At 39.3% G+C, this 18,499-nt stretch overlaps 3 protein-coding genes across 3 annotated transcripts; 1 reads left to right on the forward strand and 2 right to left on the reverse strand.

Annotated features, from left to right (window-relative positions):
• Positions 1-833: 833 nt before the first annotated feature.
• Positions 834-5,589, reverse strand: LOC146688288 (uncharacterized). The gene is made up of 6 exons (XM_085439895.1): positions 5,500-5,589; positions 3,952-4,861; positions 3,587-3,683; positions 3,103-3,213; positions 2,488-2,654; positions 834-2,155 (listed from the first exon to the last, which is right to left on the reverse strand). The coding sequence occupies exons 2-6, from the start codon at positions 4,857-4,859 to the stop codon at positions 1,108-1,110; spliced, it is 2,331 nt and encodes a 776-aa protein (XP_085296021.1). The 5' UTR covers positions 4,860-4,861; positions 5,500-5,589; the 3' UTR covers positions 834-1,107.
• Positions 5,590-5,832: 243 nt separating this feature from the next.
• abhd4 (abhydrolase domain containing 4, N-acyl phospholipase B) lies at positions 5,833-12,783 on the reverse strand. Its single transcript, XM_085439896.1, has 8 exons — positions 12,289-12,783; positions 9,138-9,223; positions 8,921-9,025; positions 8,508-8,796; positions 7,029-7,210; positions 6,832-6,943; positions 6,542-6,728; positions 5,833-6,397 (listed from the first exon to the last, which is right to left on the reverse strand). The coding sequence occupies exons 1-8, from the start codon at positions 12,336-12,338 to the stop codon at positions 6,308-6,310; spliced, it is 1,101 nt and encodes a 366-aa protein (XP_085296022.1). The 5' UTR covers positions 12,339-12,783; the 3' UTR covers positions 5,833-6,307.
• An 87-nt stretch (positions 12,784-12,870) lies between these two features.
• On the forward strand, positions 12,871-16,066 carry dad1 (defender against cell death 1). The gene is made up of 3 exons (XM_085439899.1): positions 12,871-13,173; positions 15,325-15,464; positions 15,863-16,066. Exons 1-2 carry the CDS (start codon positions 12,963-12,965, stop codon positions 15,453-15,455), a joined length of 342 nt encoding a protein of 113 aa, XP_085296025.1. The 5' UTR covers positions 12,871-12,962; the 3' UTR covers positions 15,456-15,464; positions 15,863-16,066.
• Positions 16,067-18,499: the final 2,433 nt, after the last annotated feature.

The following is an 18,499-nucleotide window of genomic DNA, read 5'->3' on the forward strand; positions in this document are numbered from 1 at the left end:
TGTATATCAGGCACTTGTTGATCAAGATTTAGTATTTTGGTCTAAATAACCCAAAATGTGATGTCCACATGTGTGGACGCCAGGCTGGAGTAAAGTGTTAGAGCTATTTATACCTATGTAAACTTTTATACACTGGTTTTTACCTGTCTTGTTTCAGAAAGGTTTAAAAGGGTAATGTCCACAGTTTATTTGTTTATTTATTTGTTTGAATTCAACATATTTTATTAAAGTAATTGAGCTTGAACACAGAAAAAACTGAATCAAATAATCATAAAATCAAATCACTTGCATATACTGAAGTCTAATCTACTCTGAGCTAATGCCGGTTTCCAACACTAATGATCGGGTGAAGGAGAGAGATGAGGGTGTGCACGGCCACTGGTGCTCTTATCCCTGTTCTTTGTGATACAATCCAACAGGAAAGCAGTCAAACCCTTGGACATTAGCCAAGTTAACGTTCACAAATATATACACACAGAGGAACTCTGAGCCCCAATGTCAGCATTAGCACAAACATGCCACTTCATACCAAATCTCAGTGTGAGGTCAGGTGTTAGTCTCATTCCATTATTCTGGCTATATTTTCTTACTCATTACTATTAAACTTATACTTAAGACTAACTATTAACAAAATCACACCCCAATAACTCTGTTATTACACTTTGTATTTAATCATAAAAAGGCTGGATGTTGAAACCTTTTACTTCTATTTTGTATGAGCCAGGATTCTCAACAGCTGATACTCTATGTCCAAAAAGTGACAGGTATCGTTTTATGGAGCAAAAAACTTAAGAGCGCATATTTTATAAATAATACCAACAATTACAAATGCAGACCTTTAATAGTAATAAGTAATCCTTTATTTATAATGCATAGCAATATAAAAATAGTAACATATGAAAATATTACAATGGGCACAGATGAATTTGTATCAAAAACAGCAACCAAGCCAAAGTAATGAATAACACACATAAATAACAACTGCTTGAGAGACCAAACAATTTCTTTTCAACTGTTCCTTGGCAGAAAGTTAAGACAGCTATTCAGCTTTAGGTTTCAATAAACAGAAGTAATGGATGCAGTCCCTTTGAAATGTCACACAAAAGTCTACTTATGCATATACTTAGCTTTAACTCTTCTCTTTTTTGTTTTGTATTCCAAAAGGTTTTCATTTTCTCCAGAGGATGTCTCTCTTTCAGTGGTTATCGACTGTTCACATTCATTTTCACAGACTGTTGGAATGTCGATGCTGGCCGAACGTTTCTTGCTAGAATACAATGGCCTAATTTTGCGTGCATTCTCTGTCGTCTTTATTTCGTACTGGCATATACTTTTGCCTACTTGTTTTGTTTTTAAGACATTTGTATGCAGTTCATCTATCATTGGAGTAATACCCTCTGGAATGAATGCCCACTGTTTAACTGTGTCTAAAACAGCATTTAGTTTTCCAACTGCATCTTCTGTGCATTTTTTGTCTGTGCTTTCAACTACAGGAGTGTCATTCAAAGTTGATAGAGGACTTTTCAGAGAGTTTTTCATTTTTTTAAAATGGCTACAAGCCACCTTCAGGCAAGCACATGTGTTATAGTGAGAGAACGTACAACAAGTGCACTGAAGTGTTTCAGCCGATGCAAAAAAACACAGATTTCCAAACAAACTTGGCATTTTTATCACTTTCAAGTCCTCACAGTGTACAAAGTAATGCCTTTCTTTCACTGCAATTCTTGCCAAGGTAGAAATGTCTGTTTCCATGTTTGGATAGATGTCATTGTCAGCCTCTGCTAATTTTGCAAGTAACACTAGATGCTTGCAAAGAAGTCCTCGTAAGCCATATGTACAGTTGCAGTAGGACTCAACAGGGCAGACGTCATACACCATGTCTTCTCTTGACTCAGATGGGACTTGATATGCATTAACTCCATGGCTGTTCTTGACTGTAATTTTAAGAGCCCAACCACTTTCCATCAGTCTTGAAGCAGAGTCTGAAACTTGAGACAAGGGGTCAGCAAACCTGTTTTTCATGCGGCCCACATCTTGCAGGGTTTTTATGACTGAGAAGTAGTCGTCGGCCTTCCCTAGGAGCACTTCAATCAGATCATCCAGACGCCTATTCTTGTAGCCAGATAAAAACTGGTATTTCAGGCGGTGGAAAAATCTGAAAAACAGTTATTTGAAATGATTAGTAACTGTAATTGAAGGAATTTAAAGTTTTAATCAAGACTGTATTATTTTTTTAAAAATTGGAATACCTATTGCACACGTCTTTTATAAAGGAATGCTCTGTGCCGGTTTAGCTGATTTAGGCAAATCCACCTACTCTGTTTTTTGTTGTGATAACATAAAAAACGCTGCTAGAATTTAAAGGATTTGCCTAAAACCTGTTCTGGCAATGACATGACGAACCTACTCAGTTTAGCCTCTTGGATTAAAGCATAATATCTTTTTTTCAGCAATACAATTGAATGAGGTCAAAATAATAAATCATACCTTTCAATCACATTGTTTGTTTCAGAACGAGCGTGACTGAAGCGACGGCCGTAGTCACACCACATGTGGCCAATGCCTTCCCAGTGCTTCTGAAAATACTGGCACACCAAAGGGTATTGCTTAAATGTCTGGCAGAACTCTGCTGATGTGGCTTTAAAGTCGTCCTCCTAAGAGAATTGGATGCAACAGAATATATTTCAATCCATTTAACAGACCTATTGAAATCTTTAATATTATGTATTGAAGCCCTTTTCCTTTTATTGAATAACATTAAGAATTTTAAGTTATTAATAATATGTCGTGTTTTTGTATTAAGAAGCAATTATTTCTTCCCTTACAATGGCTAAGAAGGAACACTAAACCTATAAGCATATTTGGTTTCAGCATCTGTCTGTGAAAGAATCCCACTCACAAGTTCTACTGCACAGTGGGTGACACAATGATGGTCTGCACAGCTTAAGTACTTGTTTTGATAAGCAAGATAAGAAGCCAGTTTTAGAAATTGTTTCAAAAATCTATTTTGTATCTCTCTGTAACTTTTTTTAGCAACTGAAAGTTATTATGCTCTTAGTGTAATCAAGAAATCAAAATGTGAAATAGACAAATTACACTTACAGATGTGCAAGCTTTCAGCTTACAAAAGAAAGAAATGATTTCATTTCTCTTTTGGGTGTTAGAAAGCCCATGGACCCCGGACTCTGATTTTGAAAGCCATCGATTAACAGCCTGTGAATGTAAGAGAAAAAAAGTTAATCTGGAGAGAGAGACAGAGGAGCAGCTGTACAAAAAGCATAAAAGAAAGCTGACGTCCAAAAATAACTTTGTCACTCACTGGACAAGAGGACCTGTGCATTACAGAAATCAACCAGGCAAACATATTTTTAAATGTCAAAAAGAGCTTTGGGAAGCAGCCACCAGAAGATGAGTGCACTGTGGTCTTAAATGGATGGACATAGTCACTCAACATTTTATCCCTTTATATTCATTAACCTGAGTAGGTGAATATCACAATGAGGCAAATCATGACAACAGGACCCTGTTGTAAAAATGTGTTTCAGGTGCATCTTAGACAACGTGAAAAGAAAACAATGTGGTTTACCTGCAAGACATGGTACCAGCATAGAAGGATAGCTGACTCTGGAAAAACCTTCTGCAAAGCATTTATTTCCGCAAAGTCTTTGTCAACCATAAATGCTCTACAGAAAAAAAGAAAACACTAAATGAGATTAAACAGTATGAAAATGTTTTTGCTATCTCAAAGCACCACTTCAATGCCAAATTAAACATTTCAACTCACAAGTAGATATATAAAATACTGCATACAGCCTATAGGAATAACTTTAACAACTGGAAAGGAAAGTTTTTTGCAGCCCATGCTGCAGCTATAGCATTAGATTCTGGCATGTTATAACTTTTTTGAAAAGGAATTATTTCAAAATCAATAGCTGTCAATGTATTATTTACCTCGGGGAAGTTGGGAAATGCTCACAAACTATTCCAAGAACAGTTTCCAGGGTTTTCTGACTTTCGTTGCTGACAATAGCATAGGCCACAGGGACTCCATGCCCATGATCATCTCTTACAACAAGTGTGAATAAGGGAAATGAATACTGGTTAACGCAGTACGTGGTGTCAACAAATACTAACTGTTTTGCATAGTTCTCCATGTTTGATTTCATTACAGGTGTCTGCAAAACAATCATTAGTTCTTGGTCAGATGTGTATGGTTGATAGAAGAGAACATGTTCTTGATGTTTTCCATTAAGTAAGGTATGTACACTTTGACTGTCTCCACAGTTAAAGTGCTTCTTCCTCATCATGCAGGTTCTAACACTGTCAATGTCACGTGGTGTGACAAAATGCTCTCTGTTGTGAAGATCTCTGTGTCCATGTTCTTTGGCCCATTTATGACATTCGGTTAGTATGATGGCTGGCTTAGTTCCAAGGGAAAGCAGTTCCTCAATCTTCCTCCTCAAATCACTGGAAATATTGTTGAAATGTGCGTCTTTTGGGTCCGAAGGATCATGCCCATCATGCTTATCATATGTACGCTGCACGATGACTGTGTGGTCTTTCCAACATTTGAGTACTTTAAATGAAACATAGGCCTTACAGCCCACTGCTCTGTAGCTGTTTCGACTTTTTTTCCCAGCTCTGATGCAGTTGAATTTGTAATAGTCTCTTTTCCTGTCTTTACCTGAGGCAACATTTAAACATTTATAATGTCCATGAAGGGTTAATGAGTTCAATTTTTCTAACACAACACTGAATGGGTCCTCCTGGCATTGTGACACATGCACACAAAGTTGTGTGTCTTTTCCAGTTCTTTTTTTTTCGTCATTCAGAACACTTCTTCTAATTATGTCGTCCATTTCTGGTGGAAAAATAACGAAGGTTTAATTAGTCAATATTCATTAATTCATTTTAACTTGTTGTGGGGTTTTTTGCAATACAATGTAAATATTAAATATAATATTAAAAAAAAAATATATAAAATAATATAAAACAAACAGGGGCTAAAAGAAGCTAAACTTTCATATGGTATGTCTCTGGCAACTTTAACATGATGTCCCAGGGACAACATCTACGCGATGTCCCAGGGACAACATTTACGCGATGTCCCAGGGACAACATTTACGCGATGTCCCAGGGACAACATTTACGCGATGTCCCTGGGACAAATTTGTAAATTTCTGGATTACTGTTAATCTCCATAGAATCAAGAACTCATGTCCAGTTTCACAGCTATGGACCAGTTAATTATGTTTCTAGGTGATAGTTTGATTCATAGATTCAGCACACAACCATAAGTCTAGGCCTTTTAGTCCAGATTCTCTTCACTTATGTTTGTAAAATGATCAGGGAAGCTACTGCAATTTTGCCTGACCCAACCCCCGGGCCACGAAACACCCAAAAAGTTGGGGAACACTGGTTAGCTAATGCTGTCGTCAAGTAGCCTATCGCTAGCAAACAAACAGCAAGCCAAGTGAGGAACATATGTATAATGCTTACCGTTTATTAAAGGAAAGTATCCTAAATTGACTTCAAATTCGGCGGACAGGCGGCGGTTTTTCGCTTCTTCACTATTTCGAAATACTCGAAGGCGGGTATTTCGAAGTCGCAAAGGAATGACGTCACAAGAAGGTGATTGGTCACTTGCAATGTTGAACCTGGAACAACATTAATTATGATGATGTGGGAACAATGCTGACACGAGGAAATCAGATCGTCCAACCGCTATACAGTGCCACTGATGGGCAAAACCCACTGAGAGTATAAAACCTAAAAAATATGCCAGCTGTCACTGCCTCCTGCTGGTGGGGCAATAAAGTGCATCACTCGTAGGTAGTTTAAATAAGCTTTTACTGGTTTCATTTTACAAAATACAGCTGATTGATACATGAGGAAGACATTAAGAGCAGGGATTAAAGAAAAATTGTCAGGCACATATTGAAGTGTGAACCGGGAATCATGTGGCTGATGGGTAATAAATAACACATCCATAGCCGTGTGCGTGTTCCACTGAGTGTTAAAGGAATATGACAACCCAGTATATTTCGGCACTGGCAGTTCGGTTAATGCTCTTCATGAAAATGTCAAAAATAAATGTAAATAACACTAAAAACCCCTTCTAACAAATATAAGAGTTTTACTGGAATAATAATAACAACAACTTGTTACAATAATAATAATAATAAAGAAACTACAATCAAAATCATGGCATTTCAATATGCAAACCCACCCAGCATACTTCACATGCAAAAGTGCCGGTGTTAAGACCATCGCCACTTTTTCTTAACAAGTTCAGTCCAAAAACATGTCAGTTCACAGATTTACAAATATTTTCAACAACTCTGTTGAACTCCCCTGGTTGATCTGCGTACACGTGGTGGGAGGCTTCATTTATCAGCTGCAAAGAGGAGCAGATAGGAGCAGTCAGCAGGAATGTACAGCAAAGTTGATTTTAATTATATTAACATAACATTAAGCTGAATTAGACTCATATGCTTGTCTTTGTGTTTCTATGGATGCAAATGTGTGTGTCTCTACTTACCAGCACTCTGGTGTTGGAGTGGTTCCTAATCTGAGCCATTTTGTATCCGGATGAGCTGTCCACCCAGGACTGTGCTCCATACAGCAGAGTGACGGGCATGGAGGCGGGCAGCTGATGAACCCGATCCAGCATCGGCCTCTTAGCCCAACCCAAGGACTCCGTCATGGCCCTAAAACCCACCTCTCCACTTGGATGGAGGAAGAGAAAGAGAAGGTTGTCACTTCTCTCTAATCAGAATCGCATTTTTAATATGGAGGGGGGGGGGGGGGGGGGGGTGTTTCTTCACATACCTTGGTGTTTGTGCGTTACAGTGGTAGATGTACTGGGTCATGGTGTCGTCATCAAACAGATCTTCAAACTTCCTTTTGAAATCAGGACGGAATCTGTTCACCAAGCCCGGACCTGGATGCAGAACACGTTGTGAGAAGGAGGTCGCAACATTACGCGTGCCACAGCGCAGCAGCAGAACGATGTTCGCACTTCTTACCCAACGGTCCCGCTGCTCTAATCACAGCAAGTGGGTTGAAGAGGGTAACGACTGCTAGGATAGCCTTCACCCAGAGGGGAGGGGACGGCCTCTTCACCACATCTGTCCCCTGGCCCTGCTGGTTCTGGACCTTGGGTCGCTCCGGAAAACCCCAGGGATCTACCAGGATAAGGTGTGATACTCTGTGAAAAAGAAAGCAGAATATAATCACGATAACATACAGCACGATGTATTAGTATGAGTCGCCAGCTCATTTATAGAAAAAAGTCACGAGTTGGTAAAAATGAAACATTACCGTAGAAATAACTGATGGCTGAGACTGAAGCAACACAGTACAGTTTCAAGCTTTAACACAATAACAGGCTGTAAAAACAAAGGGAAGCTGATGAGGCTGGTGATAGTTTTCACATTACAGACAGTAACGTGACCCGCTGTTAGCACAACAAATATTAGTCAGTGCAGATTTAAGCTTAATTTGCTAAAAAAAATAAATGTCATTTATATTGATGTCTGACATAGTGGGTTATCCAGGTGGAGGCATTCATCACAAAGAGGACACACTGTGACTATAAATTGATGGACATGGTCGACAGAGTGTTGGATGGTTGCTTAATTGACACTAAACGCCCAAAGCCTGCCCAGAAAATATCCCCAACATCATTAGAACACCAGCAGCAGCCTGAACTTCTGACACAAAGGAGAACGACCCCAAGCTTTCATGTTGTTTATGTCAGATTCTGACCCTAACACCGAATCTCAACAAACAATTTTCCCGTCTTTTATCCTGTCCAATTTTGGTGAGCCTGTGTGAAGATGCTCTTCTGGATATTTTGTAACAACTGTTTATTTAGTTACTGTGACCTTCCAACAACTCAAAGCAGTCTGGCCGTTCTCCTCTGACCTCTGGCATCAACGAGGCATTTTCTCCCAGAGAAGTGCCGCTCGCTGGATATTCTCTCTTTTTTGGACCATTCTCTGTTAACCCCAGAGGAAAAAAATTCCCAGAAGTAGCTTTATCTAATAAATTTACTGCTGCCCATTTGGACCAACCATGCCACATTCAAAGTCACTTAAATCATCTTTCTTTGCCATTTTGAGGTTCCGCGCATTATCTTGACCACGTCTGCATACCTGAATGCGGTGATTTGCTGCCATGTGATTGGCTCATTAGAGTTCTATTAACAAGAAGCTGAAGAGGTGTACCTAATAAAGTGGACAGTCAGATTATACTTTGGAAACTGTCGCTTTCTTGAGGACAGTAATATAAGATGATTTGTATACTGTTCATATCTATACAGTACCATTAAGCTACATCCAGCCTTTAATAACATAACAGGTTTATTATGTTGCTATGGCCACGCCTGGTTAATATTCAACATGACACATGTGACGCACGTAATTCAAATACTAGTGACTAATGTAAGCCACAGGTAATTCTGACCACAGATGATGGACTGCGTATTTCATCAGCTTTCTTACCTAGATGGATACTGAATGGCATACGAGGTTGCCAGGTAACCCCCCAGGCTGTGTCCCAGCAGAATCATGTTCTCCAGGCCTACAGAATGCCTCCACTGTTCAATGGAGTCCACAAACTGCTCCTCTGCCTCGGCAGCATCTGAAGGGAAGGGAGGCCTGGAACTCCTGCCAAAACCAAGGAGGTCAAACGCGTAGACGGGCCTTGACCGGCTCAGGGCGTCTAGGTTCCTGATCCACAGACCCACCCCTCCTCCAAAGCCATGAACCATTACCAGTGTAGTCTTAGGCACTACAGGCAACACAGGAACAGGAAAGAATGATGTATTACGCCATTGTTATGACAATTCATACTTTACAGCTATGTCTGCTTATAATCAAACAAAGAATACGAAAAGGGGAGCTGAGATCTCTACCTTGTTCTACAGGTTTGCGAACCGCCTTGTTGGTGATGGTCAGAGTCCATATCCGGTACTGGTTTTGTAGGGTCACAAATCTGGCCCATAGATCATTCTGAATACCTGATGTTACCAGACAAGAAGGAATAATCATTAGGGTTAAAGTCTTAAACAAAAACAGTTATATATCATTTCCTGTTATGTAATCACCCAGCTAATATCAACATATCCTTACAGGCAAGAATCTTAGATTCAGTTGTCTTCAAAAGGGACATGGAGGTAGGGCGCCAGGAAGGCCACCAGCTCCAAGCTGAACTTGTCCTGACGAGGACAGAATGAGAGAAAGACATTTGAAGAATGAAGGGATATTAGATAGTGGAGTAGAAACACAATACAAATTCCTCCGATGCAAAACCAAGCAAGTAAAATCAATGTTATCACTATTTGAAATGCAAATAATGTTGCATAGATAATGCACTTGACACTTGAGTGGTACAGAGCCAGAGCCGAGAGTCACGTTTCATCATGCTGTTAATCAAAGTCAGACTTGTAGGACTGATGGTGGTGGGGATCAAGCAGCCTTCATGCTAACCCTGTGTGGAAGAGTCACTGAAACGAAGCAAGTGCTAGCTAACCAGACAACTTTCAGGCTTCGCACACCTGACATCACCATCACAGTAAGATTTCATTTTTCCCCCCTTATTCATACAGTGAGCATTATTTTAACACAACATGCATAACATTTATTTCTATTAAAGGTATCCCTCTTGACTAATTTAACTCTTTCTCTGGCAGCCTATTGGAGACGCCGTTGTTGGTAAAGAGATGGCTGCCAAGATTACTTTCACCAACCCCCTGCCATCTACACTGAAGGGAGTGGTGTTCAGAGTGGAGGGCCTGGGCCTTCAGGAGGGCCATGAGGTGGTCGTGGGGTAAGAACAAGTCTTTCTCTTTTTTGCCTCCCTTTCTCTTCCACTAACATTTTTGTGTCGAGACTAATGGTGGTGGGGTAAATCCTGGTTACCTCCATTCTCATTAGCATTCATTTTTAGAATAATAGATTTTTTTTTCTACACTGAGGTACAAAAAGAACAGGATCGCGTTTCTGCTTCTGTCATCATTACATCAGGTACATCCCAGGAGCTTTTCACCTATTCACCAATCAACAAAGCAGTTTAGCTTTGCTGAGTCATTTTGATAAGTCACACTCACCCCTGTTCCTCCTTTTTTTGTTGTCAGCCAATAACAAGTAGAACGCACCTGTTAGCCAAGAGTGCAGGTGACACTCCAATAGAGTCCTACCTACCTTATGATTACTTTATTAGACCTACCTTCACAAGTCAACAGTAGACTACACTTACCATCATTTTACTATAACTTTGTATGTCTTTGTTACTTAAAGCTAACTGTTAAATAACTTTCTGCCATACTAGTATTCAGAGGTGTGGACTCGAGTCACATGACTTGGACTCGAGTCAGACTCGAGTCATTAATTTTATGACTTTAGACTTGACTTGAAAAAATGTTCTAAGACTTGTGACTTGACTTGGACTTTTACACCAATGACTTGGGACTTGAATTGGACTTGAACCGGTTTACTTGAAAAGACTTGATATTTTACCCCAAATATAAAATCTAACATGCATATTATATAGAGATTGAAAATGTGACGTCATTCACGGGTAGAACCGCAAAGGATTCTGGGAACTCGTGGCAAGCGGTACTAGCGCACGCAGGCTTTCAATTAAAATCAGTTATACAGCGATAAAAAGAAACACAAAAATGTCAAGAAGCCGTTGTATTATTAACTGCAATAGCCGGTCGCATGACAGCCACGGGAAGCCGACGGGTAAAGAGATCGGTTGTTATCGGATTACGACGTTGAAGAGAAATTGTTCAAGCCATGTTTCCGAAGTAACAAAGACACGACGGATGGCCTGGATTGCAGCCATTCAAAGATCAAATATAACGTCCCAGAACACTCCAGCTCACAGGTTAGTCTGCTCCAAGCATTTACACGAAGGTCAGTGTTTTTTAGTAGTTAATACGTCATTTTCATAACATAATTGGTGATATAGGTTACAAGCAAGTCTGGCGCTGAACAGAAATTGTCGCGCTATGCTCCTTTATTTATTGTGTTTATTGTGCATAAATAGTGAATTGTCCTGACACAATATTGCGTTTCGCTTCTGTCATTATGGTACATTGACAAAAACATATACTTTTATTCACAGGATAAAACAGGTTTTTTGTATCACTAATTGCCCAGTACGATTACAGCATACAGTATTATTGTCACTGCTACATTTCTGTGATGCTACCAGAAATTATTTCCACTACTAATTAATTACCGTTGAGCTCAAAGGTCCTATTAATAAACTGTTAAGGAATGTGTATTTATGACGACGATTTGTGAGACTGGTAAACTTATGATATGTACGATGGTCTTTCGTTCTACATGGTGCATTTCAAGGTCCTGCACCCATCCGTCGGTAAACTGTACCTGGGCTTGTTGCAGTGACCTGAAGTTACTAAACTTCATGAGTGTATGCACTCACTCCAAGAAGCGTATAATTATAAATATGCATATAAATATGCTAAGATGAGATAGCTGACTTCATCTAACTAGCAAATGTTGTCCAGGCTACGTTGGTGATACAGTTTTTTTTAATGTGTATATTTTTGTCATGCGATTTTAAAGCTGGTCCTACAACCGCATCCAAGAATAACATGCAGCTTATCTCAGAACTGTCGGTGAAAATTATTCTTGGAGCTAGGTTTAATTGAGCTGCATTTTATAGAGGTGCAATTTCACAATTTGTGTATATTTTCTAAGTTCACTATTTTGTATGTGTTGAGAAAAACACAGATTTTAAAATTACATGGTCTAATATTTACATTTAGCATAACTGCAACATTATTTTTTCGTTGTTTTTTTTTAAAGACTCGAAAGGACTTGAAATTCAAAGTTTCAGACTTGTGACTTGACTCGGACTTTTACACCAGTGACTTGAGACTCGACTCTGACTTGCCTGACATTACTTGAGACTTGACTTGAGACTTGAGGATAAAGACTTGAGACTTACTTGAGACTTGCAAAACAATGACTTGGTCCCACCTCTGCTAGTATTTGCCTTTATGTTTCCAAGAGTAATTTCACACAGAACGTGCCAAAGACCATGGCAACATCTACATTTTACATTAAAAGAAGCTAGAGACCGATTCACAAACAATGACACAGCACAGTCTTACAGTTCATCCCGCCCAGAGCCCAAAACGCGTCTGAATACAGCGAGTCTTCCGAGATTTAAGTAACATTTGATTAAAGGCGACTAGCAGCGTTTTGTGAATGGTTGTATTCGGCTGCATTAAGCTAAGTTACTTACTCTGTTTCACAATCGTTCTGCACAGGTGCGATGGTCGCAGGGTTATCCATTGGTGGGCATATTCCGGTGACTACATTCAGTCTGATCACGTTTGATAACACGCTCTGTCTCCTCTGCTTTCAAGTTACACTCAGCTGCTGTATGCTAATTTCTAATGTTTTGTAACAAGTACATTCCTACGTCAGCTGATCAAACACAAAGATCGTCTCTCGAAATGATGCTCGAACTGTACGAAAAAAAAGTCACACGTTCGGGGGTTGCGATTAGGGGTGGGTTTTAATAGTATAAATACCAATACTACGGTTGGTACTGATACTCTCAATATTTCTACTTTCAGCCTCCATATCCTTTCATCTTTTTCTTCATTTTTCTTTTTGCTATTATCTACTGTGCTGACCACCACACAGCCTGAGGTCACAAATTAAGCCATAAAAAGAGAGAAATAACAACTTAATATCGTTGCAACTCAAGATAGCAGCAGAGAAAATCATCTGTCTTATTTTTACATCTCCGTGCTCTACTCTGTGGCTTTTCGTTCCGATTTGGTCGGAACGTATAACGTGCAACACCACGTCCGTTTCCGGTTTATTGGGACACGTCACTTATTCGACCGAGGAAAAGGTTTCGTGCAACAAAATCCTGAGTAATTTTCTGCTAATTAGACGGCCAAAATCATGTCGAACTCAGTGATATCTGTTATTTCTCGGTTTCTGGACGAGTACGGCACCACGACGCCCAACAAACTCAAAGTGGTGGACGCATATCTGCTGTACATCTTGTTAACTGGAGCCCTGCAGTTCCTCTACTGTCTCCTCGTCGGCACCTTTCCATTCAATAGCTTTCTCTCGGGCTTCATCTCTTGCGTGGGTGCTTTTATTCTCGCAGGTAAGTGTTTATTCGATTAAACGTGTCGCTGGTAATTTTATTTTATTTTTTACAAAAAGGGGTGATCCAGAACGTGCACTCAGGCACAAGTTAGCTATCTATGCTAAACTAGTAGCGTGACTTCAGTTAATATTAAAACGAAATGAATACACGTGTTTCCCGAGTAGCTCTCTGGGTGGCATTGGTTCATTATTTTCAAGGCTGCACAGATGCTTATTTTGCACCTAGAAAAATGTGCTTTAAGCAGTTTTCATACATTCCCGTATTCCTGAACCTTTCAGGACTGTCCACCGCAGGTGCATGGAAAGGCCATGGACTCAAAGACTAAATGTTAGATGGTCACACAGTGATTTGGACCATTGACTTGTAGGCTCTGCATATACAAGCCAAAATATTACGTTTGTCCTCTGCCATATTTATTTATTTATTTTGGTAAAGCCAACAATCACCTTATTTGGATGATGGCATAGTGTGCCAAAATATTAGCCAACACTAGCAAGCTTGGTTCAAACTGTTAGCGTAAATAAGCACATTTTAATCAAGTAATAAAATATTAGAATTAAAAATATCAGAAATAAAAACAAACCACAAACCAAGTCTATTTTGAATAGGCTCGTTTGTCAGGTAATTCCATTAAAACAATAAAAGTTCATCTGTAATTGAGACAGTGTGTAGGGTTACGTTTAGTTGTATATGAGGACGTTTTTTCCTCCGACACTGTCGGCCCTTCAGGTGTGCAGAGATTTTGAATTGGTTTTCATACGTTTCTTATTAAAATGCTCAAGGTACCAAAAGCACAAACATGGTGGATTGTTTTATAATACAGATGGAGATGGGGGGGGGGGGAATAACAAAAAAACCCCACTGTTTAGCTGCTGTGAAGGGGAACCCATGCATAGAAGCTAAAAAAGTTTTTTGTTCGGAGCTGTAAACTTTTTACCTCTTTGTCCTGAAAAGCTGATGCGGGCACCCATGTTTGTGAATGTGAAAACTCGAGAATGAAGCAATTTTATCAATTGAAAATCTTGTGAATGTGATAACTTGAGAACAAGTTGATGTAGGATTTTGAAATTCATTCCATTGGTGCATCTAGTAAGAGGCTGAGGGGTATCCCTGGCTGACAGCCAGCATTCTGTTTAAAAATAAAAAATAAAAAAATACAGTAAAATTCGGGATTTTAAGATGGGCATTGACTTGCTTTTGGAGCCAGCCTTAAGTGGCCATTAGTATCAATTCACTGATTTATGCTGTCGGCATTGGCATTTGTAATGGACGATAAATACAATTTTTAAAAATACTGATTGGAGAAACACCCTTCACCATGTTAGCTTCAAGCTGGATTGACCTGAGTGTAAAGAAGTAAATACATATGTACACCTAGCATATGTTAGTGGAAATTGTTTGTTTTGTCCATCTGGAAAAACATAAATACATAGGCTCATATATCTGTATATCTAGCCATTAGAAGATCTGCCGTTGCTGCAACCACCAGAGGTTTATGTTGGTGAACTCGAATTTCTTTTTCTGTCAGCTGCTAGTTGTTTGTGGCATTACAAACACACATGATGCCAACAAGAAGTTGCAGAGTGCCCTCTGGTCTACACACTATATAACATCAGTAATCATAACATGATTGAAGGGTGTTTCTCCTATCAGTACTTTATATCAGATTTTCATATATTGTCAGGTATGAAATCCAAAACCAATGGCTCTTCAAATGGCTACTAGAAGTCAGTAAATTAAGCCCATTGATAAATCGGTTGACCTTTACAACTCATGTTGGACATTAACAAGTATGAGAATTTAATTGGTTTATAAATGTGATGGAGGTGTGGTGTTTTTAGGATGACAAAAATGGAGAAATTATCAGTCTGCATTGACCAATCAGCTATTCAGTGAATTATTTCAGCTATACTGCGTAGTATCTGTGCTTCCTATTTCCATCTAAATGCAAAAACAGGTAACGAGCTGAAAATTTTGAAAAAATTAGGCTGTCTGACTTTTGGTGTTTAACTACTAAACAACTAACCCTAATATTAAAACTATTAAATTATCATGGGGAAAAAAAACTCCGCTGTAGCCCCACTGCAGTTGTGCATTGACAAGTGAAAGAGGTACATGCTGATACTTAATCCCTTGTTTGTTTTTCAGTGTGTCTTCGTATCCAGATCAACCCACAGAACAAAGGAGATTTTCTGTCCATCTCCCCAGAGAGAGCCTTCGCCGACTTCCTGTTCGCTCACACCGTCCTCCATCTCGTTGTGATGAATTTCATTGGCTGAGGCAAACATGTAAGTGCGTCTAAGTGTTCCACGATGAGAAACTGTAGAAATTGTACAAAATATCCAAACTAAATCTGCCATATGTGTCTGTGGATATTGAGTTGTTTTTGTCAGTGAAAAGTAAACAGATATATTGTCCTTCAGGTGCTCTGTCACATTAGACGTTATTGCCAGTTCGTCACTTCATTCTCTGTGGAACAGCACAGCAGATAGTACATGTGATGAGATGCTTCTCTGAGGACTACATGATGACACATATTGCTTTTGCTTTACTAGAAAATGGTGATATTGAATTTTTAGACTTGCTGCTGGCTGGGAAGGTCACAATGTGTCATTTCTTTTTTTGCTTTCATAACTTTGCTGTCTCACACAAACGCCGCGTTTTTTGTTTGTTTTTTTTTCTACAGATCGCGATGAGAAGAAGTTATTAAACTCCCCGCTGATCTGGACTATCCCATCCTCACCGAATAAGTCGGATCTGGTCACATACGATGCAGTGCTATTTTTTTTTTTTCCTTTCTACTTTTATGGAAACATTTTTTATGTAAACATTTGTCCAGCATTCCCTTTTTTTGCACTGACACAAAGAAATAAAAACAACTGAAATGGTGGCCTTGTTAAACAGTGTGTGTGTGTGTGTGTGTGTTAATTTTTTTTTTTATGTAATTAGATTTAACAAGTAGCTAGGTCTGTGATTGATAGCAAAAAGTGCTATGTTGATGCATTTCTGTAAACAAGTCTTGAGTCATGCCTCATTGCTTTATGTTGTACTTGTTTTGTTACACTTTCTTACATTTCTTCTTTTCTTTTTTTTTTTTTTTTTACAAGTGGCCTTGAGCAGTAGCTCTCCTGGCTTTGTGAAGCCCTTTCAAAGTTTTCCGTTGTTGGTTTTCCTTTTTCAAACCGCTTAACACTGACCTATGAATCATTCAAGCATAAAAAGGCACCTAACTCAAGGGATGAGGCACCATTGTCTGCAGGTAATACAGAATAGAGAACCACTTTTAAAGTGTATCTTTAGGCATTTGTTATTAGCAGCCTGTTGTAAAACACAATTTGTTCCAATTTCTTCAGTAGAATCTACTAAGAAATGCAGAAGAAAACTTTGACAGGCATAAAATTGTATTTTTGCTCCAACGAGGTGATTATCAAAGCGGCATTAAGCAATAGCTTGGTATATCTCAGCATGGTGCGCAGTGTGTCCTTAAAATATGTATTGAAATTGGACAGGTGGAAGACAAAAGCTTTTCCTGCCTGCCTCTTCTATCTACAGCAAATGAACTGTATCTGAAAATCATGTCTTTAAGAAATAGGAAAAAATTCAGGAAAGACCTGACATAGGATATGAGAGATGTCTCCTCAGCACACCTACAGTTTACTGAAGCCTCATCACAAATATTTTAAAGGGAAAGGCTGAGGTGTACCAATTACACAAGAACTGGGCTGTAAACAGGTCCTGTGGTCAGTATGTATGTGTGGGAGTGTCTACAGCCATCTGTAAAACACAATGGAGGCTATGCCATGGTTTGATGGTGGAATTCCAGCCAGATGTGTTGGGGATCTTGTCAAACTTGATGGTATTATGAATGCTGGAAAATACCATTAGATTTTGATTCACCATCTAATACCATCTGGAATGTGTCTGATTGGGAACACTTCATTCTTCACTCATCACAAACACGCTGTCAGTGCGCTACAGCATATCTGGATGGAAAAACACGTAATGGAACACCGTGAGGCATGGATCGGCCTCCCAAGAGCCCAGACCTAAATGTTATTGAAGCGGTGTTAGAGCATTTTGATAGACACCAGAACAAAAGGCAGTCAACATCCAAAGAAAAGCTTTGAATGGCCTTCAAGAAGCCCGGAGAACTGCTAGATGAAAGCTTGGCCGAGAGAGTTCAGGCTGTGTTGCAGAATAAAGGTGGTCATACTAAATATTGACTTTAAAGCTTGTTAGGATTATACAAGGCCCTTATTTGCATTATGTGCTGTATTTCCGTATGTATTTACACATGCTTCCTATTTCTCATTTTCCTTGCAAAATATAAAGAAATTAGTGATGACTCCACACTTTTGCACAGCACTATATATCTGTGCATCCCCCACCCCCCCCCCTCTTCTGCAGCTTCTCATAAAAAGTAGTACTGTCCAAATCTGGCTTTTCAAATTACCATTTAGTGCTAGTTATTGCAAAGAGAAATCCTTTCTTCTTTTCAAGGATAGCAGGGAAGAAAACTCTACATCCAAATGGTTGTGGCAAAGGACTCCAGGCTCAGTGGTGGAACTCACATCTTTAGAAGTTGTGCATTTCCATTTTATGCCACAGTCCAAAATGTCTCTTTTTCTTCCCCTCGCTTTTTTTTCTTTCTAACTTCGGGATCTAAGCTTAAGCATATTCAGTTCTACATAAAGAAATGCATACTGTATTAATGTGCCAAGTCTCAGTTTTAATTGGAGTGGATTTACGGCAGTATTGAAAAGTCTTCCATAAAAATGCAGCAATTTTTACTGCAGAATTTAGGGGTCTGAGAATGTTTGCAGAGATCCACATCCAAACTGATATTTAATAATTCTTATTGAAAAGCATGTGGTGAATGACTGCTTTAAGTCTTAGATATCTGCAGACACTTTGTGTTTTCCCTGGAGATGCCCTCACAGACCTTTACTGCAGACACCTGGGGTTCTCTCCACCTTTTCTCTGCCTTCACTTTTCAAGGTACAATGGATCCAAGTGTCCAATTACCTTTAAACAGCGACACTAGAAGGACCATAACTCCCACACAATCCTTTCAATGTTGAAGTGAATCTATTAGGATTAGTATTTCTTACACTACATTTAATTCTAAGTGTCACAACCTGGGCTCTGTAGGCTCAGTGTCAAAGTAGGCCTTACACGAGTGCAAGGACCAAGGTTTCCCAGCAGAAGATTGCACTGAAACAAGATAAGCAGTTAATTGTCTTGTTGTCACTGTGGCTTACATGATATTTATTTATACATGTAAGCCACATTTATATCATAGCCCTTGATATTTATACATAGG

Source organism: Copadichromis virginalis, linkage group LG18 (genome assembly GCF_057382275.1).
Source record: "Copadichromis virginalis isolate Kocher_CV1m ecotype Utaka linkage group LG18, C_Virginalis_male_GT1.1, whole genome shotgun sequence".
Lineage (NCBI taxonomy): Eukaryota > Metazoa > Chordata > Actinopteri > Cichliformes > Cichlidae > Copadichromis > Copadichromis virginalis.